Raw genomic sequence first — 25,378 nt, 5'->3', positions numbered from 1 at the left:
CCGATCGGAAAATCCGCCCAATTGTAAAGTTCATGTGTATTGTTTTGACGGTAGTCACATTAAACCAATAGATAGGTAGAATAGGTACGTTAGGTTGTTTCAGATGCCCGACGGGCAAACTGTCTAGAAATTCGACTCAGGGAAAGAGAGTATGATTTTCACATTTCACGATATGGCTGGCAGGCTGCGAACTTAAAGATGTATAAAATTGTCAAGCCTGCCTCGATCATACGAAAAACAAAGATTTATGAAATCTTGTCTGACGTTTGGAACCCTTGGGGGTGAGTCTACTCGCACTTGGCCGGTTTTTTTAAGATTAAAGTGAGTTTGACGTATATAGCACTTATACCTTGTACTACGGAAGGTAGAGGCAGGTACCTTCCATAACTTGTACAGTCTATTCTCTCGAAATCGCTGCCAACTTAGCGTGATCTATGACTTAATTGATAATTTTAAGGTAATTCAATAATTTATTATGAAAATTGAATGCATTATGCAACTGAGCTGTACTAAAATTATAGTTATGTTTCTGTAATGTAACACATTCTGCGTTGTTTTCAAATTGAAATCTGATTAACTCTAAATTTTGGGTCGTGTAAAGAGTCGTAACAATGTTGGATAAAGTTTAGACAAAGTTTTATAGTTACTCTATGGTTTACGCTTTTCTATTCGACACTGGCGACGCCGCTGTCAGAGCGGCAGTAAAAGGAATTAACTATCTCAATATCCAAGGATTGAATTTTTTTAGGTTTTTAATTTTTAATTTAAATTATATATAATGGATGAAGAAGGCGATAGTATTTTGATGGAAGAAAATTATTACCAGTTGCTGAATGTCTCCAAGACGGTAATTATATTATTGCATGTGTATTTCGTCAGAGGTCTTACTTATTTTGATTATCATTATTATATAACGTCAAATTTGATCCTAAGCAGACAAATTCTTGCGAGAAACTCGTTTTGTTGTCCTACATAAATATTAGGAATTGTAGATACAGTAGTTGGCGTATAATATTTATTGCGGACTGAGCCAAAATGAACGTGATATTGTCACGTAATTTTAGGTTAGAACCGGCGATGATATGCTTTTTACAGTTCGATTAAATAACATTAAGGCTATATTATTGCAACAATAATAACCCAGCTTCCATGTCTCGTTACTTGAATCTTTTATATACACATCATGCGAACTTGTCGTCATGTCAGAACATATCGTCATGTCCTGAGATTACTAAAGGAACGAAAATGATAACTTCATCTGACTTGAAATTGTTCCCACGAGGTTTGCATTTGGGACTCGTTTCGACATTTTGATTATTTTAAAAGAGCATACTATTACCTTCTGGACCAATTTTATTTCCAGTTCTTGACCTACTTAAAATATTTATATTATGCAGCTAAGATTTGTAAGTGCCTCCTCACTTATACATCAAGATCACAAATAAAATAGCTATACAGTAGTGTACAGTAAGTATAATAGAAGTTTATTTATACTAATAATTCTATATATAACTTAAGTAAATATTTCTAAAAATAGCTTGAAAACAGTGTTTGTCTTGGGTGACACTTTGACCAGAGCCTCAAGCAAGCAAACCAAACAATTCTATATATAACTTAAGTAAATATTTTTAAAAATAGCTTGAAAACAGTGTTTGTCTTGGGCGACACTTTGACCAGAGCCTCAAGCAAGCAAACGAAACAAGTAATCAATCAAAAATTAACAACAAAGTCCAATTGATGGACCATTATTACACTCTACAAAGAAATTTGAGGATGGTGTTGTCCCGTGGAGAAGACTGGTTAAAGTTTACCGCAACATCTTCGAGCCGTGTGAGTTATTCGAACTACCCGCACATGGCCTTGTTTATCAACTTTTATGTTTTGTGCACTAGGGATATCACCGAGTCGACACACAACACTCACACGGTATCTCAACTTGCAATTTTGGTTTTACTTACATTTACTAATGACTGGGTTCTATGTGGATGACATCTTAAAACCTTCATCTCAATTGACATTTCTGTTTTTTTTTTTATTTCAATGGTTTGACGGATTTTCCTACAATAAAACCCACAACCTGTATTTTAGGGTTGTGAAGCTCAATCCAGTGGTTTGGCCCTGACTTTAGTAAATGCTCAGAAATGGCAGACTTGTTCACCTGGCAGTTCTTGACAGCCGAGAAATGCCTCTTAACTCTTTCCGCTATGGTATGTTTTGTTTCCTCAATGTAGCAACTACCACAACTGCAATCGATCTTATAAATGTCAGGTGACTGGAAAATGATGATGTCCTTTGGTGACCTCAGTTTTCCTGCAATTTTGGATGAAGGGATGTACACCAAATTTATAGAGCACCTCTTAAGTACTGTGCTAAACTTATCTTTACTATCCATAACGTAAATTTATCCGTTGGTAGTGTGCAAAATGTTCAAATTGATAAACAAGACCAATTGCGGGTATTTCGAAAAACTCGCGCGGCTAGAAGATGTTGATGTCAACTTTAGCCAGCCTTTTCTGAGACCACGGGCACAATGCCGTCCTCAAAACGTCGGAGGTAAATTTAAACATAATTTAAAGCGATTAAGTCCTGTCATAGTGAAAAATAATGAGTTAAAATCAGAGTAGAAAAGTTTCATATTTTCTGTATGAGGTGGGTGTATGTAAAACTTAGATTGGAAATAATGCGCAAGATACTAATATTCATAATAATTGTACACAATTCAGTAACACAATTAAACAAAAATCTATTTCACTGATTGACTGCTAACATAATCATTAACACATCTGTTATACAAAACTCTTCAGAAATTATTTAAATTTTAGGATGTTATTTAATTTGATTTAATTTAATTCTTTATGTAATGTGTGTAAATGTATAATGTATATGGAAATAATTTTCTGGAATAAATTTCATTCATTCATTCATTCATTAATCAAATGAAATACTTGTTTTTGTTTTTCAAAATATCTTTATTTAAATATTTTAAATGAACGTGTGAGATTTTATAAGCTAGCTATTTACTTGCTTGTATTTTTTGCTTGTCAGCATAACATGTATGGAGACAATATAATACCAGTTTGCTTCTAAAATTATCTAGCAAAGTCACAACTATCTTTTGAAACCCCTATACTCGTGTCTCAGTACTGAATTGATACGGAAATTAAATAAATATATGACAACTTTGTGACTCACATCCAAACATTTAAATTTCTGTTCCTTGTATGATTTGCGAATCACATAAGTGAGCACCGTAATTTGCAACTGTCCATTATTTATTTTATTACCATATAACTAATGTGTTGCAATGTAGGTTTATGGTCAGTTGTCTAATGCAGACTGTACCAACTTTATTTTTATTGTTAAGCAATCTTCGGCGATCAATCAACAATAAGTATTTTTTCAGGATCATGCAATCAGGCCAATATTACAAATGCATTAAATACTAACAAACAAAATTTCATAAACTAACACTAAACACTCGCTTCTAGGCAACAGTATGGTGTGGCTCCCTTAAATAGCCTGATTTTAAGTCAGATTGGGCAGTTTGCATCGGACCCATATAACAAGCATGTAAAACGTTCCACTGGTACCTAATGGTGGTCGGCGCTTATGTTGCACAGCACCATATTAGAGTTGGAGCGTCGTTAATAATAGCGTAAGTGTCAACCGCCTTTACCCGTGTAACGTCACGTACAACTTAACAGGCATCACCAGATGAGATCAACAGCGCATATCGGCGGTTCAGCCGCATGTTCCACCCTGACAAGCACAGCACAGACCCTAACAAACAGAAATGGGCAGAGCAGATCTTCAACAAGGTGAAGGAGGCATATGAAGTGCTATCCGATAACCACAAGAGAGCTATTTATGATACACTAGGTAAGCATGAACAGGTTTGTTCTGGAGACAATAAAATTTTTGATATTTGCTAATTTAAATATGTCATTTAGTTTCATGTCACAGTATACAGGCAAAAAATCTGTTTTCTCTATTTTTTAGCTTGTTTATTATTATAAATGGCCAAATACGCAGCACAGTAATCTACAATCAATAAATCAAAATGTGTTACATAAGTATACAGACTAGTAAAGTCAGATATCGGAGCAAACAAAATGATCTGTTATTGACATCACCCAATAATTAATTATCAAGGTGGTAGTTATTGAACACCAAACAAGCATATGGCCCACCTGGTGGTAAGCAGTCTCCATAGCCTATGACGCCTGCAACTCCGTAGGACTCCTTGTATAGTACTGATATTCTGATGGTCCCTATACTTACTCTAACCTCTCAGATGCATATAAAAAGCCCTTCCAATACGCGGTTTGTTGAATCCTTGTTTTGAGGGATCAGAACGCATGTCTTGGCAAGTTTTGAGATATATATGGTCAGCTAGCTAAGAGAAAATATCTCAATGTGTATCGGACTGTTGTACCGTACTTTACTATAGAGAAGAAGTCATTAATATTTAAATTGTTAACAGGTAAAAGAGGTTTGGAAGTAGATGGCTGGGAAGTTATATTTCGTACGCGAACACCTAGAGAAATTAGAGAAGAATATGAAAGGTAAGTCATTTCATTAGAGAAGAATATGAAAGGTAAGTCATTGACTATGACTAAATGTTAAAAAACATCTTCTCTTTAAAAATGAGCCAGGTGATTTCGATTTTTATTCTCTTAATATTATACCCTAAAATCTATACAAATTTATGTTAAAATAGAACGGTAACACAGATTGTTAGCAATAATGATGCAGTAACACATACAGAAGTAACATCATAGAGTGTAGACATCCCATTTAGAAATTCCTGATAATATTATAAACTGTTACTTTTTCATGCTTCTACTACTGAACCAATACGTATGATATTTGGTATGAAGATATTTTGAGTTCCAGGTTTTTATCATAGAAATCATCAGATGAAGTTGCGAGCAGAAGATAGTAGTCATAATTGCCTACCTATTCTTAGTGTCATGACATAAAGGCCCCTAACTTAATTGCCGTTCTTTTGTGGCAGGTTAAAGCGCGAGCGAGAGGAGCGAAGGTTGCAACAGAGCGCGAATCCTCGCGGCACCATAACACTCTCCGTCAACGCTACAGATATGTTTATGAAGTATTACGATGAATATGAAATCATGTGAGTACTATCTACAGATGGTAGTAGTGTTGGTAGTAACTCGAGTATTTTCACAGTCTAAATAAATTGACTTATACGAGACTCGTCGCTTAATAAACACCTTAAAAAGTAAAGTCCTTTATTAAGTCTATTTCAAGCTCTACCCAAAACGACTCGAGCCTCAGTACAAAGATAACAGTAAATTGATGATGATTTGTGTATCTTATATAAGAACACATGTATTTTGCATGAAGACACTGCATTTTTTTTTATGTCGTTCTTGTATCTTTTTACTGTGCCATTCATTAATTAGACCCTACTCATAGTGTTGTGTTCCTGTCGGTGAGACCATCAGGGGGGCCGTATGCGTGTTTGCCACCGACGTAGTATAAAAAAAAGAGTATTCTATCAATCTATTTTGTGAATTATTTTTTATTTGTTTTTTAAGCACTCTTAAGCTTACATCATTATGTTTTGTCAACAGAGAAGAATCAAATATCCTACCGAATATAGAGGTATCAGGCATGACCATTCAGCAATCTATAGACTCGCCCATAACGTTGAGGGACACCATGACGCTCTCAGGGAATATATCAACACAAAACGGAATCGGTAAGAATGCTGACTGTCGCGTTGTCCACGATGAACGCGTTGTCCTCGCCCGAACTCGCCGCCTCGGCCGAGGCACATCTATACTGGCCTTATTGCTGTATGCTAGCTCTGTGTGGAGTCGGCTATATTACCCTCAGACCTTTACACTATTTTTCACATAGCTTGTGTACGGTAACAGCTGTTATCTACACACAATTACTAAGTTTTATAACCTTATAAAACGCAAAATATGTCGTATGTGTTCTCTTTTACTCTCATTAAAACGTAATTGGAGTGACAGAATAATCCCCGCAATTGACGAACTTCGATTTTCGTGGTTATAGCCCAGCTGTCACCGTACCCAAGCTGTGTGAAAAATAGTATATTAGACCTGTAAATTTGTTTGTGTATTTTTCTGGTTTTTTCGGGCTATTAAATTGATTTAGATTTACACTCTGGAAGATATTTTGTATAACCAGAGTACTTACCGGATAAAACCACTGTCTGAAGAATTTCTTTCATCAATAATTCAATATATTTTAATGATACTAACTATAGATACGCATACATAAGATCAAAAAAAAAAAAACAAAAAAAATTAGAGCACGGCCTCTAGATTGATATTCATTAGGCGGGTCCACACAGAGTGAGCATACGCGCGAGGCAATTTCCTCACGCACAAACCAGCTGAGGCACGTCTACACTGGCCGGTTTGTGCGTGAGGAAATTGCCTCGCGCGTATGCTCGCTCTGTGTGGACCCGGCTATTCATATTTTTGGCAACCATATGATCTATGATTTTTCATAACTCAGCCCGCTAAACGCACATTACCCTAACCATTTATTAACCCTCACACCTCTACACAGCAAAGATCATGAAATAACTTACATAACTTTCTTTTTCAGGTACGGGTTCCGTGAACCTATGCAACCGCCATCTTAGTTCCGAGAAGGGCTGGACGGAGTTCGAGTTCGGGATAGGCAATGGACCGCTCCTGGGCTTCAAGATGTTCCGTACCCTTTCCCGACTGATGTTCCTCAACTGCGGCACGGTCATGCAGTTCACGCCGAGGGGGATAGTTCCTAGTCTTGTTTCAAGTATGTCATCATTAAACAACGTTATCAATGTTGTAACCCAATAAAAATCAGGTTTAAGTTGGCTAAAGTATTTACCGCAGGGAACCCTAATTTCGGCGGTTATGCCCAATTTCTCCCAAGTAAAATAGTGCCTAATTAGCGCCCTACATAAACCAAATAAAGTAACATTTGTTTTGTTTCATTGCTTTCTCGAAAAACGAAATTCATCCCAATTTCCTATACAACAAGGCTCAAATTATAAGGAGAATGTTGTAAGGTTGGCCTAGAATGGTTAATCCTTCAGGTTAATGCAGAAAATAAACCACCAAAGTACGTAAATAATGACCCAAAACCTATTATTTGCAGCAATGGCGCTGCAACTGGACGCTCACTCCGTCGGTTACCTGACGTACCGCGCCGGCGGGCAGGGCGGGTCTTCCATGACGTCCATATACGTCCGCGACTCCGAGAAGTACCACACCAACACGGCCATCCAGCTCGGCAACCCGCACTCGTTCATCTCCTTCAATATCATGAGGAAGATGCCGCAGCACGATATGAAACTACGCTTGGCGTTGAAGTAAGTTATTAATAGGCCCTTTGACAGTCAAATACGTCAACTGACGCGCGAGGCTACAGTCCAATATCAACCTTGGTGCATTCCAACAAGGTTCTAGATTAAAAGTATAAACCTGTTCGAGTTTATATTGTAAATTATCAAAAGTTTCTGATGAACTCACTCAATCATACGTCTTTGTTATTCTAAAGTATATAAATAATAATAATATGCGATATTTAATTCTATTGCTGTGCACAAAGGCTGTCATTTCGCAGCTGCGGTCTGCTGGAGGATTAGCAAACTGTAAAGACATCCGTAGACATAGTGCTTGTCGACGATAATATCAAATGGGTGTAATTCTACAGGCTCGGTACCTTCGGCGCCATAGCAGAGTACGGGGCCGAGAAGAAGGTGTCTAAAAACAGCAGCGTGTCGGCCGCGGTCATGCTCGGCGTTCCCAGCGGCGTCATCCTCAAACTCAAGTTAGTACAACCAATGATATTATAACTCTATAAAGGTTAAATTGTACAGTAGCTCACGTGTTAACACACTGCAAGAAAAAAAGACAAGCTTATGTTCAACAACGAGTCTAACAAAGATGAATGTTGTGCCAAAAGTAATCATATATCATTTTTAAGTATATTCGTTAACGGATATGTTTGAAGTCGATCCCAATCCAAATTTAGAATCATACCATGATTTTGGTGCGATTCGATAAAGATGCGGCTATACATCGTAATATATATATATATATATATATATATATATATACATATATTCGTTCCAAACGCGCAAATGGCATTGAATTGGGCATATCCTCAGGAAGCCTGACACCCACCTATCCAAGGTGGCCCTGACCGTGACCTGGAAGATGCCCGGAAAACGGAAACATGGTCGCCCTAAATCTACTTGGCGCCGTTCCGTGGAGCAAGAGTTGGGTGTATTGGGGATGGGGTGGGAGGAGGTTATCCAAGCTGCCCAAGACCGGAGTCAGTGGAAGAAAATGGTTCGAGCCCTACACCCCAGCAGGGGGTAACAGGATGTAAAGAAGAAGAAGAAGACATATATACGTTGGATTACCTTACTACGACAGCAATGAACATACTTTCTATAGGTATACCTAAGAACACACGGTCGCACCTTCTTAGCGAAGTCCGTGTCCATACCATGTTTGTCGGTATATTAGTATAAATCCAATACGTTTATTGGACGGCGTAATTTTTAAAGAGCATTTTCGAACTGTCCATAACACGCAAGTGTGGAATTGAGACTGAGTTATTTCCAGTCCCTTATCCAGATAACTTCATCTCAAAATATAAAACAATTCAAGGACCGTCTTCAGGGCTTATACTTTTTACCTTAGTGCCAAATTTCACCTAAATTGATATAGATATTTAGCCGTGAAAAGGTAACAAAGAGACTGATAGAATTTATTCCACGTTTATTTTACTTATGACTACAGTTGTAATGATTTATAGACATAAAGCTGATTATTTTTGACCGGTACTATTACTATATGCCTTGGCATCGACTTCAAATATATCTGTTGGTAACGCATATTCTTAAAAAAGGATAATATAGTAAAAAAAGGATAGTAAGGAGTTATGAGTGACGCGTGACGCATGAATGAAAAACAGTGAATACCTAAATTCATAGATATTCGGCTCCGGCTTTTGTGTATCAATTTTGCCCTCTCATGACGATCTCGCGCAAGAGCGACTTATCGACCTTATTATACTTTCCCGTTTCCGACGGAGCCCCGGATCGGTTAGATCCTAAACGAGCTTCGAGTCGCTTTTGGTAGCCATGTTAATATATTACTTCGTGCTATCCAGTATCCAGCGTGTCTATCCAGACTGCCCACCTCTTCCTTATCAGAAATGTGCGAGAGATAGAAGAACACGATTCATGGGAACTGTAAGTTCATACTTTTGCCACACAGTACCATTTACAACCTGTGCTTTTGTATGATGAATAATTCGATCAATTGTAAGTTTTATTCATTTGTTTATATTTTTTCCAGGTGGACGTGTTCAACACAAACGATAGTGGTCCCCATACACCTGTGCGAAGAAGTGATGCCGTCACCAGTCTTCTACGCCACAGTCGTGCCGATAGTCTCATGGCTTATTCTCAAGAAATTAGTATTGGACCCCATAGCGAGGGAGCGGTCAGAGAGGGAGCGGCAAAGATCTATGGAGGCTAACTTTGAAAGGTGAGTTGGTACTGGAATGTTCGTCTTTGAAATTATATTTTTAGGAGGAGTTCATAGAGTTTCATCCCAATAGCAAAGTTCTGTTTCCGTATAAACTTTTTTGCATCTAAAATACCATACTGCGAAGCTTAGTTATGCAAGTTATAGCATTTTGAACGTTATGTTAACTCTTTTAAACATTACGCCATGCTTATCGTGTACGGCGCGTCATCTTAAACCTAATCAAGGCTATGACCGCGAAAATCGAAGTTTGTCAAGTGCGGGCATTTTTCTCTTTCACTCTAATTACGTCTTAGTGAGAGTAAAAGAGAAAGATCCCTGCAATTTGCGAATTTCGGTTTTCGCGGTAGGCCCCCAGAAGGCACGAAGGTTGGTATTGAGTTGTAGCCGCGCGCAATATTTAATATGGCGGTCAAAGGGTTAATTGACAGCATACTAAAAATAAAGATTATCAAAGAAAGAGAAGTTTCTTACTCCAAGAATCTTTTCAATAACTTGCTCTTTTATTTTATTCGACAGGTTACAAGAAATGCAGCGGCAAGCGCGAGCGACGGTAGAGCTGATGCGGGAGACCTACTCCAGGATACGGAGCGACGAGGAGAAGAAAAAGGGCCTCGTCATCCTCAGGGCGTTGTACGGGAAGCTACCTGCGGGTAAGAACATTTTAACCTTTAGCATGCTTATGCCACACACTGGATCCCACAGAATGATTCTCGGGGCAGAGGGAAACCAGTACGGAGGTGGCGTCGTCACCTAGTTACGTTTTGTGCAGCAGTGGGGCACTCTTATAAGCTAATAAAACCAAGTATACTTAAGCACTGATCAGTGCATCCCTATATTCAACGTAGGCTTATCACATTAATTAAGTTCATGTTTTGAATTTTCATAATAGCTTACGAAAGTTAAAAGACCATTCAGAGAGTTTCTCGCTTTGTATATATTTTTCGTACATTTGGACTGATCAGAAGTCGATGTTTTGTATGGGCCAAATAAAATCTCGCTATTTCGGGGTGATACTATAGTAAAAGTAGCTCGATTTAGAGAGTAGAATCGAGCCATACTGTAAATAAATATTATAGGACATTAATACACAAATTCACTAAGCCCCTCAATAAGGCTTGTGTAGTGGAGACAAGATACTTATTTCGTATGGGATTAAAATTATCGTAGGTCATATTTGACTACTCGCGTTCAATAATCGATTGTAGAAATATAATTTATATAATTTAAATGGGCTTTTATGAACAAAATAGAATCACCTCACATGTTTGGTGTCCAAATACCCATTAGTGAGTGCCGGGGTGTTAGGTGTATTTATAGTTTCATATATTGTTTATTTTGATCAGGAGCTACAAGTCACGAGGTTGAGGCCGAGCCGACGGGCGACGCGGCCTCGCCCGAGTCACCGAGTGCTTACAGCGAAGTCATCGACGTGACGATACCAGTGCAGTGCCTTGTCAAGGACTCGCGGCTCGAGCTGTTGGAGGCGAGCAAGGTACATACGAGGATATGCGTAGAGTCAGTCGGGCCGAGACGGAGTGCTCGCAGCAAGGTCACTGACGTAACGATACCCGTGTTTTAATTTCCTGGCTTTACACCTCCTCTTAACATACCATACGTAGACCTTGCATGTTGGTTTTACTCTAGTTACCCGAGTTTACTGTATAATATTCCATTGTACTACAGGCGGACCTGGCTGGTTTCTTCGACCCGTGCGTGGGCGAGGAGAAGCACCTCACCATACAATACAACTTCCACAAGAACCTACACTGCTGCACCGTCGCGGACAACCAGGCCGTAGTTTTGCCTCGCAACAGTAAGTTATCACACCGCCTTGGCTGTTTTGTCCAGAACCGTATAGTGCTTTTCTACCTTTTTATAATAATCATAAAGTCAATATTACATACATCATACGATTGTTCGGAGTCATTTAAATATTTGCTCTATTATAGAAGAAAATCGATTAAACACTGTCAAGCCCAAAATAACTTGGCGTGTACTCCACTTATTTTTAATTACGACGTTTTTATTTTAATTGTCCAAAAAATGTCTATTAAATGTTTCTTATTTTCAGATCATCGGATAAAGAACAGATCCTGAAGGTTAAAGCCAAGGAGCAGGAGCTAACTACAACGCCGAGTGAGCGCCCGGCGTGCATCCTATCATAATATGTAAATGTATAGACTTGTTTTACTGAGCTCTAACAAAATCCACTAAATTTCAACCAAAGATAGGCCCCGAGGTCTTTTCTTTTAAACCTGATAGATCGAGTGTCTCAACCGCCACTGTGGCTTTTATTTTCGAATTAATAAGACTGCAATATCTTGTGATATTAATGTGAAAACCGGTACGAAGCTGTAGAAAATGCCAGGAATCTATGAACACGGTCACGGAAGCGATTAAAACGCTGAAAGAATGACCACAGGGAGCCGTTTAGATTTTGCGGACAACCCAGTAGTTCACGCGCTTGCTTGCATACTGGATTTGTCGCTGGCGACAAATCTGCAGGCAATTCCGAGAGTGAATACAGTATGCTGCCGAGCACATAGAGTTTCGTACTTAGCCAGTCCCCATATTTTTCTCTCGCTTGCGCGCCATTGTGATACTGTCGCGCGCGCTCCGTTAACATATACTTATGCGAAGGCAACAATTTAAAAAGTCAATGTACGAAATTCTTCGAGCTCAGCGATAGATCTTAATGACGGACAAATCTAGCGCGCTGATTTTAAGCGCTCGTAATTCCGGCTCGCGGTTCGTGTAGTGAAGCCGCGCTTTAGATTCAGGTTTTGCGGTTCCTAGGATTCGGAATGAATGTACATTTGCTGTGTAACGTATGATACCTAACGTTTGTTGACATTCCATGTTATCCCTTGTAAATGTTATTAAACAGAATACCGTGACTTGAAATGTTTTATTAGTTACACAATGTTAACCCTTTTACAGGACATATTTCATATAACATCATTTGGTACCAATGGAACTGGGATATTTGGGGCACGACGAGAATTTTTACAATTTCATTAGGAAGAAACATAAAACTTAGCAAGCCGAGCAACTTAGCAAGGCAGATAGGAACAAACCATTATCAATGACTTGTTTTGATGGCATTTATGAATAACGCCACAAGTCGGTAAAGTCTAAGCTCTTGATAGCTTAAAGTACAGTCCCACCCGACAGAAATCACGTAACTTATGTAGGTAAAGAAAAAGATAAAGGTGAAAACAACTTGTCAAGTGGGTATTCCAAAAAATAAAAATGTGTGTTTTTCTACTTTTCGATTCGAAATTACAAAATAATCGTAAATGGCAAGTACATCATATGCTAGGCGGATTTGTAGAAAATGTCAAGGAGTGCTGTTATGGTATTAATCATGTACCCCTCCCCTTGATCGACATCAACTTCTCCACATTCTACTAATAAGCTACTATTGGGACAGTTTTGCTCCTAAGTGTATAAGTATATTTTTTTTAACACGATAACAGCAATATAGTTGAAGATAACGAACTTTAAATTGATACGAGTATTAATATCAACCAGGTAATCCAATTACACTATTAAGTGATTGTATCACTAGGGTCCGATTTGTGAAAAAGTTATGTTTTTTTTTCGACGACGGATACGAGTATATTAGAATTGTAAGGGGGCTGGGGGTAACGGTTCTACAGATCTGGCACGACGCAGTAGGATTTTAAGAGCCCGGTAACGATTTTAGAGCTACAATGTAAAATTGATAGATTTAATCGTTGAAATTGTACACATTTTGTTGTTTACAAGTATTGGTTTCTATTAGCACGTCTTCTCATCTTGCCTTTTAATAATGAGGTCACAAGCGGGCGTCTCGTAATATGTGACGAGAAGGGACAGTTTTAAAAGTTCTTATAAAAACTATGGTGATAAATTATACAAAATGATGTATAAGACCAGTTTCAACAAACGTTGTAGATTGTTTAAGTTTCAAAATTACGTTAAAATTAAGTCGATTTTCAGACAAATTGTCACTTGTTATGAAGTCATATTTCAAATATATAATAACAAAAATGTAGTTTATTAAAGTTGAAGTACAGGATATGTGTAATACAAAATTACAATTTTTATTAGTCCAAACTTTAGGAAATTTACAAATTAGATCGGCAAAATCAGTGCTTTACGCGTGTTTACCTAAACGTCCATCAAAAAAAAAAAACAACTAATTAAGTGACTCCGTTTTCAAAATAATGATCCATTAAAATTAAAGATAACAAGACGTGCTCATAGAAACCAGTACTTGTTATTTCTTATAGTTAACAAAAGGTGTACAATTTCGTCGACTAAATCTATCAATTTGAAATTTTTGCGACTAAAATCGATAACGGCCTCTTAAGAGCCTGATAAGGCTCACACTACGATTTGTTTTACTTTTTAAGACAGATTTTTTGTAAAATCTCATTAATGTTCCGGAACGTGACAGAGAGTCATTCCTAAATCATGACGTAACATAGCGATTGATTAGTTAGAAGATGTAATATACCTAAGTGTCGTAATTTGCGGTTAAGTTTAAACAATAACTACATTTAATTCTATTGTTTTCCTTGTCTTACACCGCAAATTGCATTGAAGAACACTGGCCCGTTTGGCACATCTTTAGCAATGAAATCAACGCTCCGAACTAGCTCGGCAAGGTAGACCGCCATAGAAATACTTTTTTTTTTCAATTACATAGCGATATACGCTGCGCAAAGTATAACAAAAAGATAGCTCTCGCTGATTATATGAATAACCGTCTTAGTGCCATCACTAGAGTTGATAGCAATTCGAGACTTTTGAGTCTGTATTTGAGGAACTATACCCGTTTTACAGTAATCTTTTAAGTTCCGATTGGAATCCTTTATTGAGACTTTATTGAGGTGGTTACTACTTTTTTTTCTGATTAAATCAAGCCATCTTGACAATTCTAATTCGAATGTAGGTCGAGAGAATGATGATGGGATTATAGTACATTACGATACAAGTGCGAAAAATAGGAAATTCGAAACGAGTGGCGATAAATTAAAACACGACCGAAGGGAGTGTTTTAAATCGACACGAGTTGCGAATTACCTATTCGCACATGTATCGTACAACGTTTTACAGTACATATGGCCCTTTAAATGTTCGACACAGTAACGTAATATGCTACTTCTCGCACTAGTGCTATAAAGTAGCCCCATATGTACTGTAAAGTCCTTTTTTAGTCGTTCCACCTAATCTTAGGGTGCGGCCACACATATTGGGATTCATCGAATATTCGTAATAGCGTCTCTCGGTACCCAAGGAAAATGAAAGAGCGGCATATCTGGCCGCAGCATTACGCTAAGGCTTTCCCTACTAGGTACTAATTGTGTCCGATTGTGAGAAGTTATTGTGGTTGGCTACGATGTGGTTAAAGGTGTTAAGCTGATTGCGACTGAGTTATTTTAAGCCTAGTAAATAAAATGTATATGTATATTGAAACCACTTAAGTGGGAGGTATCCCACTAAAGAACAAACACGTACAACCTCACGAACCGAGTAAGTTAACCCTTTACCAGGCTAAGGGATATATATTTCCCACATGCGGTTCTTCAAACATGTGTTCTATTTTTGAAGATCACAATACGGTTGCCAAAAATCTTGAGGATTTTCCTTAGTGACTTCATCGATACGAATCCTGATTTTTGACATTCGATCGATAGAAAAAAATCACATATATAGGTTCTAAACTCACTTTAATTTTTTTTAACGATTTATGCATAAAAGCTAAAATATGACAATTGCTTCTTAAGATGCGGGAACTCATCGATTACTTTTTTTGTTGAAACTCGGTGATAGTGAGAGAAGAATACGAAGCCACGGGGCCTTAATAAGCGTTCATCACTCAGGATATATTAAATTTACTCTCAGACTTGGACCAAGCTAACTTTGCATTCTAATTGCAATGACTGTCATCATAGTATCAAATTTCTATAAAAATATGACGTTTATAATGAAACTTTTTCACCAACGTGAAGGCTTAACTTTGCACATACTTTAAATATAACAAATTCTATTAAAAGTATGTGCAAAGTTAGGCCTTATCTAGACTATCGTAATGACTTAATGAGGTTTACAAATTATCAGTTAAGTGTAAGCCCATAGTTGGCGGTACACGGTGAGCCTAGTTGGCGTCTAAGATACAAGCGGTTAAGCCGCTGATATTACCGCTGACAACGAGTTTTATTTGATAGTTCGTCGCTGATTGTGAGCTAAATGTGAACATGCCCTTATTTAAAAAAATGTTTTTTTATCATACAATCGTGATATAATAGAGAGCTTTTCAGTCGAGTACCGTATTTATTTCGCCTAAATAAGGTACGAGATTGAAAAGCTTGATTATATCACTATTGTATACCTAGGTACAATACTTTATCTATGAGTCATCTAAAATAATACTTTTTTTACTATAAAACCTAGATAATTATAGATTGGTAAGTATCTCAGTAGACAAAAATGTAGTACAAAATCCTACTCTACCCTGTCCTGCTACCCTAAGGTGGTCTGGAAGAGATCGCTTACAGCGATAAGACCGCCTATTGCTACCTTTATTTACATTGTAAATCTGTTTTTAAATTTGTTTTCTTTGTGGTGCAATAAAGAATATTTACCTACTTACTTACAAAAGACATAAACGCGCGACCAACCGCCCGCCCGTCACCCGTTTAGTATTTTCTGTGAGAGCGCGGTGGCACGTAATTGGTCAATTATTTTTTAAATTGACTTCAGCGTATCGAAATTAACCTTATAGTTGAGTTGGGAGCCCACACATGAAAAGTACGCTATTATAGTTTGGTATACGAAATCTTAATTCAACCTTCACAACCTAGAAAAACAAAATCTTAAACAGGGGCCTATTGCATAATAAAATACAAGCTAATACTGTTAGTGATTTTGTATGTATATCACTAATAGTAAGTATTAGCTAGTTTTTTATTATGCAATAAGGTCACTGTTGTAATAGTCTAAGCTAAATAAATACAAACAAATAAAAGCCAATTCAATTTAAATTCAATAGTGAAGGAAATATGGTTGATTTTATTTTGAAATTTGAACGAAAGAAGAGAAATGCAACTCTGTTCCAATATAAAATCGGTTATATTACATTGAATAAGATTATTACTTGATTAGTACTTAGTACTCTGTATAGGACCGTGGGCCGTACGAGGATATAGCATTTCCATCTCCATGTTAAGAGATTGGGCTGAGAAGACAAATTTATTTCTTCTTCACAATGTTAAAACGCTTTATCAATATTAGAGTGTTTATGACCCACATATATGTACAATTTAGGTATGAATGTTTGTTTCAATGGCTAATGTGAAACACCTACTTAATAAATTTCGATAACAGTCCGATCCTCTACGTGTTAGTATTAGATAGTCATTGTTGTACTTAAATTGTATTAGTAAACTGTAAGTTATTATGTAATGTGACCCAAATAAATGTTGTTAAGATATGAATGTTTGAGGTGCATTATCAAATCAATACATATTTGTGATGTGAAAAATTATATAAAAGAAAAGATACAATGAACAAAGTTACTGAAAATTTGATTACTGCGTGTTTTGCCCTATTAGACAAGTTTAAGGAGCATCTGTTCAAATTTAGGCAAGTACTTACGTCTGTTTTACACAATCACTAACCTTACGCGCGGTCACCACACTTTGGAGATCCCTTATCTACAAATATACCTATAATTATGTCTTTACCTACCACGGAACAATGGTATCCCGGACATTTGGGAGACGTGTGTGGAGCCGAAGCCAACACGTAGAGCCCCTTTTGACACTTTAATGAGATGTATGGGGTACAATGAGCGGATGCTGCCCTTGCCCGTGTCATGGAACGCAAGCAGAGCCGGCGCCCGCCACAGTGTAAGGACTATTAAGAATTGATGGAATCTAAAATGAACTAGGTTATTGGGTAAAACCGATGGATTAAATACCTAATGGGCTATGAGATAAAATCGCGTCTGCTGAATAAAACGGTATCAATTTTATTTCCGGCAGACGGTAACTCGCGCCCACAAGATTGCCCCCACGAAAAGTGACATCTAAGATGGCTCAAAGGTAACACCGGTGTGAGGGCTGAGGATAGAGAGGTGTCACTGGATTTTAAACATATAGCCAACTGCCTCACGTTTCCACAACTATGGACGACCAGCTAAGGCAAGGGGCAGAGGAACAGAGCGGGTGACAGAGCTCTCCTAGGAGCACCCAGGTACGTGGGGTCGCTGCTCTCCAATAGATCGCCACAAGCTGCTCTGCTAATTTGTTAAATGTTGTTACATGTGATGGCGCTGATTTTGCGCTAGAAACCACGCATTTGGAGCTGAAATAAGCCTTCTGCGCGGTGTATTTAGAAAAATGACATAAAACGGACAGATAGACAGACGAATCTATAAGGTTTCCGTTTTTTGCCATTTGGCTACGGAACCCTAAAAAGTGGTGTCATTTGATAGCTTACGAGTACTTAATTACTACGACAAATAAAATATATAGAATTATAACAAGTTGTAAAATATTTGGGATTTTTCAGAGATATTTCACGATTGCTCTTGTTTGAGGCTACTATGCGCGAAAATTAATGTACAAAACGAATTCAAAGTAGCTGCGATCAAGTACAGAACAATAGTATACTTCTAAGTGCCTAAAAGCGAAAGCCAAAGACAGAGCTGCTAGCATTAATGTAGTGCTCAAACACGGAACAATAGTACAAGTACCTGCATAATCAATCATTAGCGCAAGTATCATTGCGGCTGTGTGCCAAATAAAGCCAAGCTGCATTTTTCTCTTAAGTCCAAGTTACGCTTGAACATTAATGGTGTGCCTCTCCCGAACGCTTCAGGCCATCGGCCATATGTGGAGCTCGGCCATCGGCCTTCGTATTTAGGATACTTGTGAAATTTGCAAGAAGTATGCACATGGCCACTTTTACTATTGTTCTGTGTTTAAACACAGTTAGTGCTCAAGCACTAATCTCCCTCAGCTCGGCCTTCGCCTTCGCGTGTAGCAACTCCTCTTAGAGACGTTTCGGGCCTTCGACTTTAAGCGAATCTCGACTTTCGGCTGTCGCAATAGGTGTCCTTACCACATTTCACGTAAACCATTACGGCTGTGTCCCTAAAACATCCTAAAAGCAGTTTTGTTCTGAAGTCCGACTCGCGTTTGACGGTAGATTTCTAATAGGATTTCCTGATATAAATATTTAAATAGGTTAAGAACTATTTTGTGTGTTTTTTTCAAAGTTTTAGACCGTAGATAAAGTTACGGAGATAAAAGAGGGGCGCCGAATGGTCTTTTTTTGCCTATTTTCTTAAATAACTGTTAAATTGATTTTATTAAATTATAAAAAAATAAATATATTAGATCCTCACAATGAGCCCTGTCATTCGATATGTAGTAACACAATTTGCATACAGAACTATGATTTTAAATTTTCTTGTTTACCCCCCAAAAGTGCCCCCTATGTTTTAAACTTGTGGTCAACTTTGGGTCACAGACTTACATATGTGTACCAAATTTAAACTTAATTGACCCAGTCGTTTCGGAGCAAATAGGCTGTGACAGACGGACAGACAGACAGACGCACGAGTGATCCTATGAGGGTTCCGATTTTCCCTTTTGAGGTACAGAACCCTAAAAAAGCGTAGTTCTTCAATGTTCATAACTTCTACTTACTTTCAGTAGAACTTTAGTGCTACGCTCGCCAATGGGTCGAAACGGACACGCAAAATAAACGCACAATCACCGAGAAATAAATCTAGGTTAGAGCTCGCTATGCGGTCTCACATGCGGTAAAATTGCGACCCCGAAGGAGATAGGGGAAAAACTACAGGAAAATTTGCCGGTGATTTAACAGTTATGGAATTTTAAGTTATTTGTTATTGTTTGATGGACTTACCTATTGGGGGAAGGGGTCGCAGGACTCGCAGGTAGATGTTAAATTACAACATCATCCTGCAACCTAACCTAAATAAGATAAAAATGTAGGGTGTGCACCTAGTCCCTTCTGTTATTGCCCATGCGTTCGTAGCGAAAACAAATCAATAATAGTTATTTGTGCCCCACGGGAGGAAAAGTGGCGAGGGTGGCAAAGACGCGGGATTGAATGTCCTACGATTCCTCCCGTGGTGCGCATACTATTTTTCTGCTCGATGGAGGCGGAAAGCGGCAACTTCGTTTAGCGCAGCGGGAGCAATGTTGACACTTTTCGTCCGGAGGACAGAAAAAAAGGTTTTCAAATGAACTACATCTACAATGGAAATGGATTAGTACAAATGAGTTTAGTTTCGGTCCTACTTTCAAACGTATCAATTTCACCCGCTTATCAGGCAGATAATGAATAATGAACTACATGAGAGATGATTTTTTGGATGAGATTATTTCCGAGTACCTATTAGAAAAATAAAGAACATTAATAATAATTTTAAATATCTTTATGGGCACTGTCAAATTATCGTCAAGCTAATTTTATCGCGGGGTAACTTGCATCTATAATCGAACTATTAGAAGACTCCGTATACAGCTGCATGGGACATTTGGCGAATCTATGTTTGGTCGCGCCCTTGTTTGTACGTGTGTGGCCTCACAGCTCTGTCGATTTAACAGGTACCTCGGTGTCTTTCTGTAACTTCTATTGATAGTATAAATATATTTGAATTCAGAGTGGAAAAGAATGGAGAGGAGTCATCATTGGATTACTTAGCTAAGTAACATCGAGGTAAAAATATTTTATTACTCCATAAAAAAATTACTGCATTTATCATTGTGAAACATAAAATCTTCATTCGCGTAATTTTCCAATGGGTCATGTTTAAATTTTTATAAAGATCAAAAAGCTCTCGGAGCACAACAAAGTTAGGATGTTAGGAAAACCAAAATCAAAGCAAACGAAAAGATACACCGTCAAAATAGATTCGTTAAACTTGTATAAATAAATGCAATGTCAGACAATTAATTCAAATAGAAACAATTATTTATTTGTTATAATATCACCAAATATTTCTATAGCTTGCACCAACGCCAGGAACCTTGGCGCCTTCCTGCATCTGATTGCAGCGCGTCACCATCACAGCAACTGCCAATTTCAGCCTCCGCCATTTTTCATGATCAACTCAACTGAGTTGACACGGATTAACAGTAATTTATAATCTTACCAACATTCGCACACCCTGACATGACTTCCGCCGTACTTAATGGACGACTGCTAGTTATCCGCCATTGTGTTCGGTATTAATTTAGGACGATTATACAATAATGATGCGGTATGTTCCCACGTACGTACATCGCCGTTTTCATGTGCTTGTTTGTAGGTACGGGTATTATTTGTTTGAATGAAGGCACGTGTTAGTCACGTTTAGGATTATAAATGTCGAGCACGGCATCTCTGACGCTGGCAGCGATGAGCGGAAACAAGCAGCCTTTATAGTTTTACAACTACTGATTTCCTCTTCTTATGTCCTGAATATAGTTCGAGATACATGAAGACGTAGATATCGTACGTAGTTACCGCGATGTACAGCTGCGTAGTTACCTTGTAAACTGCATAAAATAATTATTAAGCATATAGATATAGAAACGAATCTCATTGTAATATAAATATAAGAGAGTAGAGACTGCACGATCCCATAGTCAAACCGTGTAAACTGTTTTGTGGGACTCCGTATCTGTTTGAGATGTATCATTTTATGTTAATAATAAATAATAAATAAATAAATAAAAAAGTACCACCGTATAGTACCGCTTCTTGGATAGTTTTGCGCGTCTTCATTCATTCAACTTTTTCCCGTATTTTAGATACATTCAAAACCGGTCAAAAAAATTATGTGAATAGTTTTCATCGAAAGCATTTGCTATGTTATTGTTTCTTTTTTTGTTTTATGGGCTTGCCAGAGTTCACGAGTTAAACGATGACTCACGCTAGCACGGCCCCGGTCCGGGCCGTGGCAGCCGACATTTCATTTTCTATGACAGGTGACAGGTGACCGGTGCTCACCTGATGCTTTCTATAGAAAACGAAGTGTCGAATGGCTCGGCCCGGACCCGAGCCATTCTAACGTGATCCGTCCATCCGTGATAACGAGATTCATCCTTAATTCTTTTAGAAAACTGAAGTTTTTCGCACGCGAAGTAGATGTTTGGGTGTAGTCTATTAAGTATTTATGTCTGCGTTTTTAAGATTACAATACTCCTACATGATTACAAGTATGTCAGTCGCGTTTGTGCCCAGTCATACAACATCCTTGTTGACAGGCATGTATGCTCAAGATCATACTTCAGGAGGTGGCGTGAATTAAGATGTACAAGTTTCCAAAAACTTGTAAATGTGCTTGGAAATTGCAGGAAGTTGTAAATGAAGGGAAATTTCAATTTGGAACTGGAATATTTTGATCCCCATTTAAAAATATGAGTAGTTTCCGAATTTATTCCCATGTGGAAATCTGGCAATTTTGGTAATTTTCCGACGGCACATCAGTACGTGTAAATAAGTTTTTTCCTAAGTAATTTTAACCAAGAGATATAGAGCCTAATTTTCATAGAAAAATTGGGTGATAATGCACTTCCAACTGATACTTATACTGTCCCACCATGTATAGCAGTCTAAGGGCCACCCCACACTAGCGTCTCCCGAGCGTCGACGTCTAGTCGTTTCCAGGGCTGCTGCTCGGCGAAAACGACGCTATTTTCCATAGCGCTCACTAGCTCAAAAGACGCTAGTGTGGGGTGGATCTCACAGTAAACAATGTAACTTTTACATATACGCGGTCTATCACGAGGAACCCGAAATATTTAAACCACGCATTCTGAGGCTAAAAGAAGGAACAAATGTTATATGAGTTCAGGTGAATTTCGCAAAAAAAATATATTATTCTGATTTTTTTAAACGTATGTTACTTAAAAAAATAATGTCATTCATTAATCAACCTGTCACTTAAAAAGATTTTTTTTTTTTTCGTAAAACCTACTTTTTGCAGTGTTATTTGTCACGTTTTTCATTTATCAATGAGAATATTTAGACTACGTCTCATCGTAGCAACATCGCCATCAAAAAGCCGTTTACCACTAAGTAACAATAAAAATGTTTTTTGTTTCAGTAGACATTAACTCTGAAACTAGGAGAATTCCAGATTTTTTTTATAGGACATTTTAATCTTTAAATGTGATTAGGAATACACTATTAAAATCTTTAGGGTTCCTCCTGAAATACCGTGTATCTACTATGTGGTATTATTCGAATGTCGTAGTTCTAAACAAAGTAATTTCATAAATTTATTTTTTAAATGGAAGAAAACACTTGCGAAACCAAAAAGAAGATTGGTATTGAAATTGTGAAGCATAGTTGTAGTACTGGACTAAGTATAGTTAGCTGGTTTTATGGAATGTACTTAGCGCCCTTGAGCGATGCTATCAGAGGTACCTATAGTGACATTTATAAACACAGTAATCTCAAATATCAAACACAACAGCGTTTTCAAAACTACTTAAACCATTGCCGGAGTATTCTAAGTGCCGTTTCAAGCTCAGTGCCCACCCATAAAACGAGCGTTCGATACAGTGCCAGTCAGGTATCCTGGTAAAGACATTCGGTTTGTTACTCCTACTAAGATATTTGCTCCTTTTTTCAATCGGACATCGGAATGCAAACCGTCCGTGTAATACGGACTTTAAGAAATTGCAATTTTTTTACGATATTTGCAACTTCGCTGGACTCAATGCATTCTTTTCTCGTTCTGGTCAAAGAAAAATGATGCAACTGGAGATCTCCTAAGACCCTTCGTACACATTCTTTTACATAATCCACAATCTGTTTTAAACTTTAATATTTAACTAAAGGTTCCAAATTCAAAAACAAAACAACTGCCTCTGATTCTCAGGAGAATAAATAAATACAGCAGAATAAAGCACCATAAAGTGCCATCGAATGTTGGTTAATTTAGAATAAATTGTTATATGAAAATATACTGTCAGTACAACTTGTAACAAAAACAGCGGTGATCTGTATAAGGATATATTCAGTATCATTTTCTGATTTGGAAACATGTCGCGAAATTTAAAGATAAAGATAGTTTAGTATTCAAGTAGGCATATTTCTTTGGTAGGTCTTACAAGTCAGCCAACCCTCCATACAAAGGGCAAAAAAAATCTTGTCGAGGTGTAAATAGGTTTTTATATTATTTATATTTTTTATACATATTGTTTACGAGTATGTCCATTTGACGTCTTCTATGTATAATTCTTTTATTTTTTAGTTGTCATTAAAATCTAGACTGGAAAGCTTGGTTGTTTCGTTCTGCTCTCCTAAGCTATCCTAAATTATATCTATTAATGTCCACAATTCCCGGACAAATCTTTTACTATTTCCTAATTAGAACACGATACCGAATATGCCCACGGATTAAACGGATCACCACTATTTTTAATACACATTGTATACTTACACGTTTTACAGGTTATCTTTAAACTACCTGGGGAATAACAACAAAAACACTTATTATCTATTTCCGTCTCAGCATCACAGCTATTGCGTTAAAGAGTTAAACCTTTCCTGCTTTAAGCTTTTGTCGTTACGAGTATTTACACACTGAAGAGCAATGGAAAATTATAATTATACGAGTATATTATTCATTTTAATTTTTCTTAAGTGTACCACGTAGACCAGCTAATGTAGTAGACAGAAACTATACAAAAAAACTTTAATAATGTATAGAAATAAATAGTAACGTGAATTTTCATAGCATCTGTCATCCCGATACCTTTTTCTTTTCGTTTAGCGTTTAGATGTACGATTGTCATTTTGGCCAGGCTCCCATATCAGCATCGCAAAAGCGTTAGGGACCCTGAATCTGAAGACTGTTTATTTCGTCAGTCTATAGCGCAATGTTTTCACAGTCGTGTAGCGTGTAGCAGTCAATATGAATATTTAGCAACCTCAAATAGAAACTAGAAAACCGGCCAAGAGCATGTCGGGCCACGCTCAGTGTAGGGTTCCGTAGTTACTCTTCCGTCACAATAAGCTAAACTGGAGCTTAAAGTATAGTAAATTGTTAACCAAGGGATGAAACGGTACCTTTCACGCGAGTTAAACAAATAGGCAAAATTGCATAATCAGTACCTAATTAAAGTAAGTCTTTTTACTATGGGAGCAACTTTTTGCGATAACTCAAAAACAACTAAACTGATCATGTCCGCTATAGTTTTCATTTAATGTCTTTCTTAAGCTCTACTTCCACGATTTTTTTCATATTTTTTGGACCTATGGTTCAAAAGTTAGAGGGGGGGGGACACATTTTTTTTCTCTTTCGGAGCGATTAGCTCCGAATCTATTCACTTTATCAAAAAATGTTTGTTAAAGACCCCTATTAGTTTTGGAAGACCTTTCCAACGATACCCCACACTGTAGGGTTGAAGCAAAAAAAAAATTCACCCCCACTTTACGTGTAGGGGAGGTACCCTCAAAAAAATTAAATTTTTATATTTTATTGTACGACTTTGTCGGCTTTATTGATTTATATATCCATGCCGAATTTCATTTTTCTAGCACTAACGACCACGGAGCAAAGCCTCGGACAGACAGACAGACAGACAGACAGACGGACATGGCGAAACTATAAGGATTCCTAGTTGACTACGGAACCCTAAAAAGCGGCCAAGTGCGAGTCGAACTCGCCCATGAAGGGTTTCGTACCATTTATGACGTATTAAAAAAAAACTACTTACTACATCTCGAGAGACAAAAAGGCGAAAATTGACGTTTACCCCTTTATCTTCGACACTACTAGACCTAAAATA

The 25,378-nt window shown here is 37.6% G+C and overlaps 1 protein-coding gene across 1 annotated transcript; it reads left to right on the top strand.

Moving 5' to 3' along the window:
* The first annotated feature begins 670 nt into the window (after positions 1–670).
* LOC133529464 (dnaJ homolog subfamily C member 11) lies at positions 671–12,457 on the top strand. Its single transcript, XM_061867214.1, has 13 exons — positions 671–847; positions 3,705–3,879; positions 4,484–4,565; positions 5,018–5,137; positions 5,601–5,728; positions 6,613–6,804; positions 7,150–7,363; positions 7,708–7,824; positions 9,366–9,557; positions 10,077–10,210; positions 10,904–11,052; positions 11,244–11,373; positions 11,632–12,457. Exons 1-13 carry the CDS (start codon positions 779–781, stop codon positions 11,655–11,657), a joined length of 1,728 nt encoding a protein of 575 aa, XP_061723198.1. The 5' UTR covers positions 671–778; the 3' UTR covers positions 11,658–12,457.
* The last annotated feature ends 12,921 nt before the right edge of the window (positions 12,458–25,378 follow it).

This window comes from Cydia pomonella, chromosome 1, assembly GCF_033807575.1.
Source record: "Cydia pomonella isolate Wapato2018A chromosome 1, ilCydPomo1, whole genome shotgun sequence".
Lineage (NCBI taxonomy): Eukaryota > Metazoa > Arthropoda > Insecta > Lepidoptera > Tortricidae > Cydia > Cydia pomonella.
The sequence above is the reverse complement of the archived record's forward strand: the minus strand, read 5'-3'. Positions and strand labels throughout refer to the sequence as shown.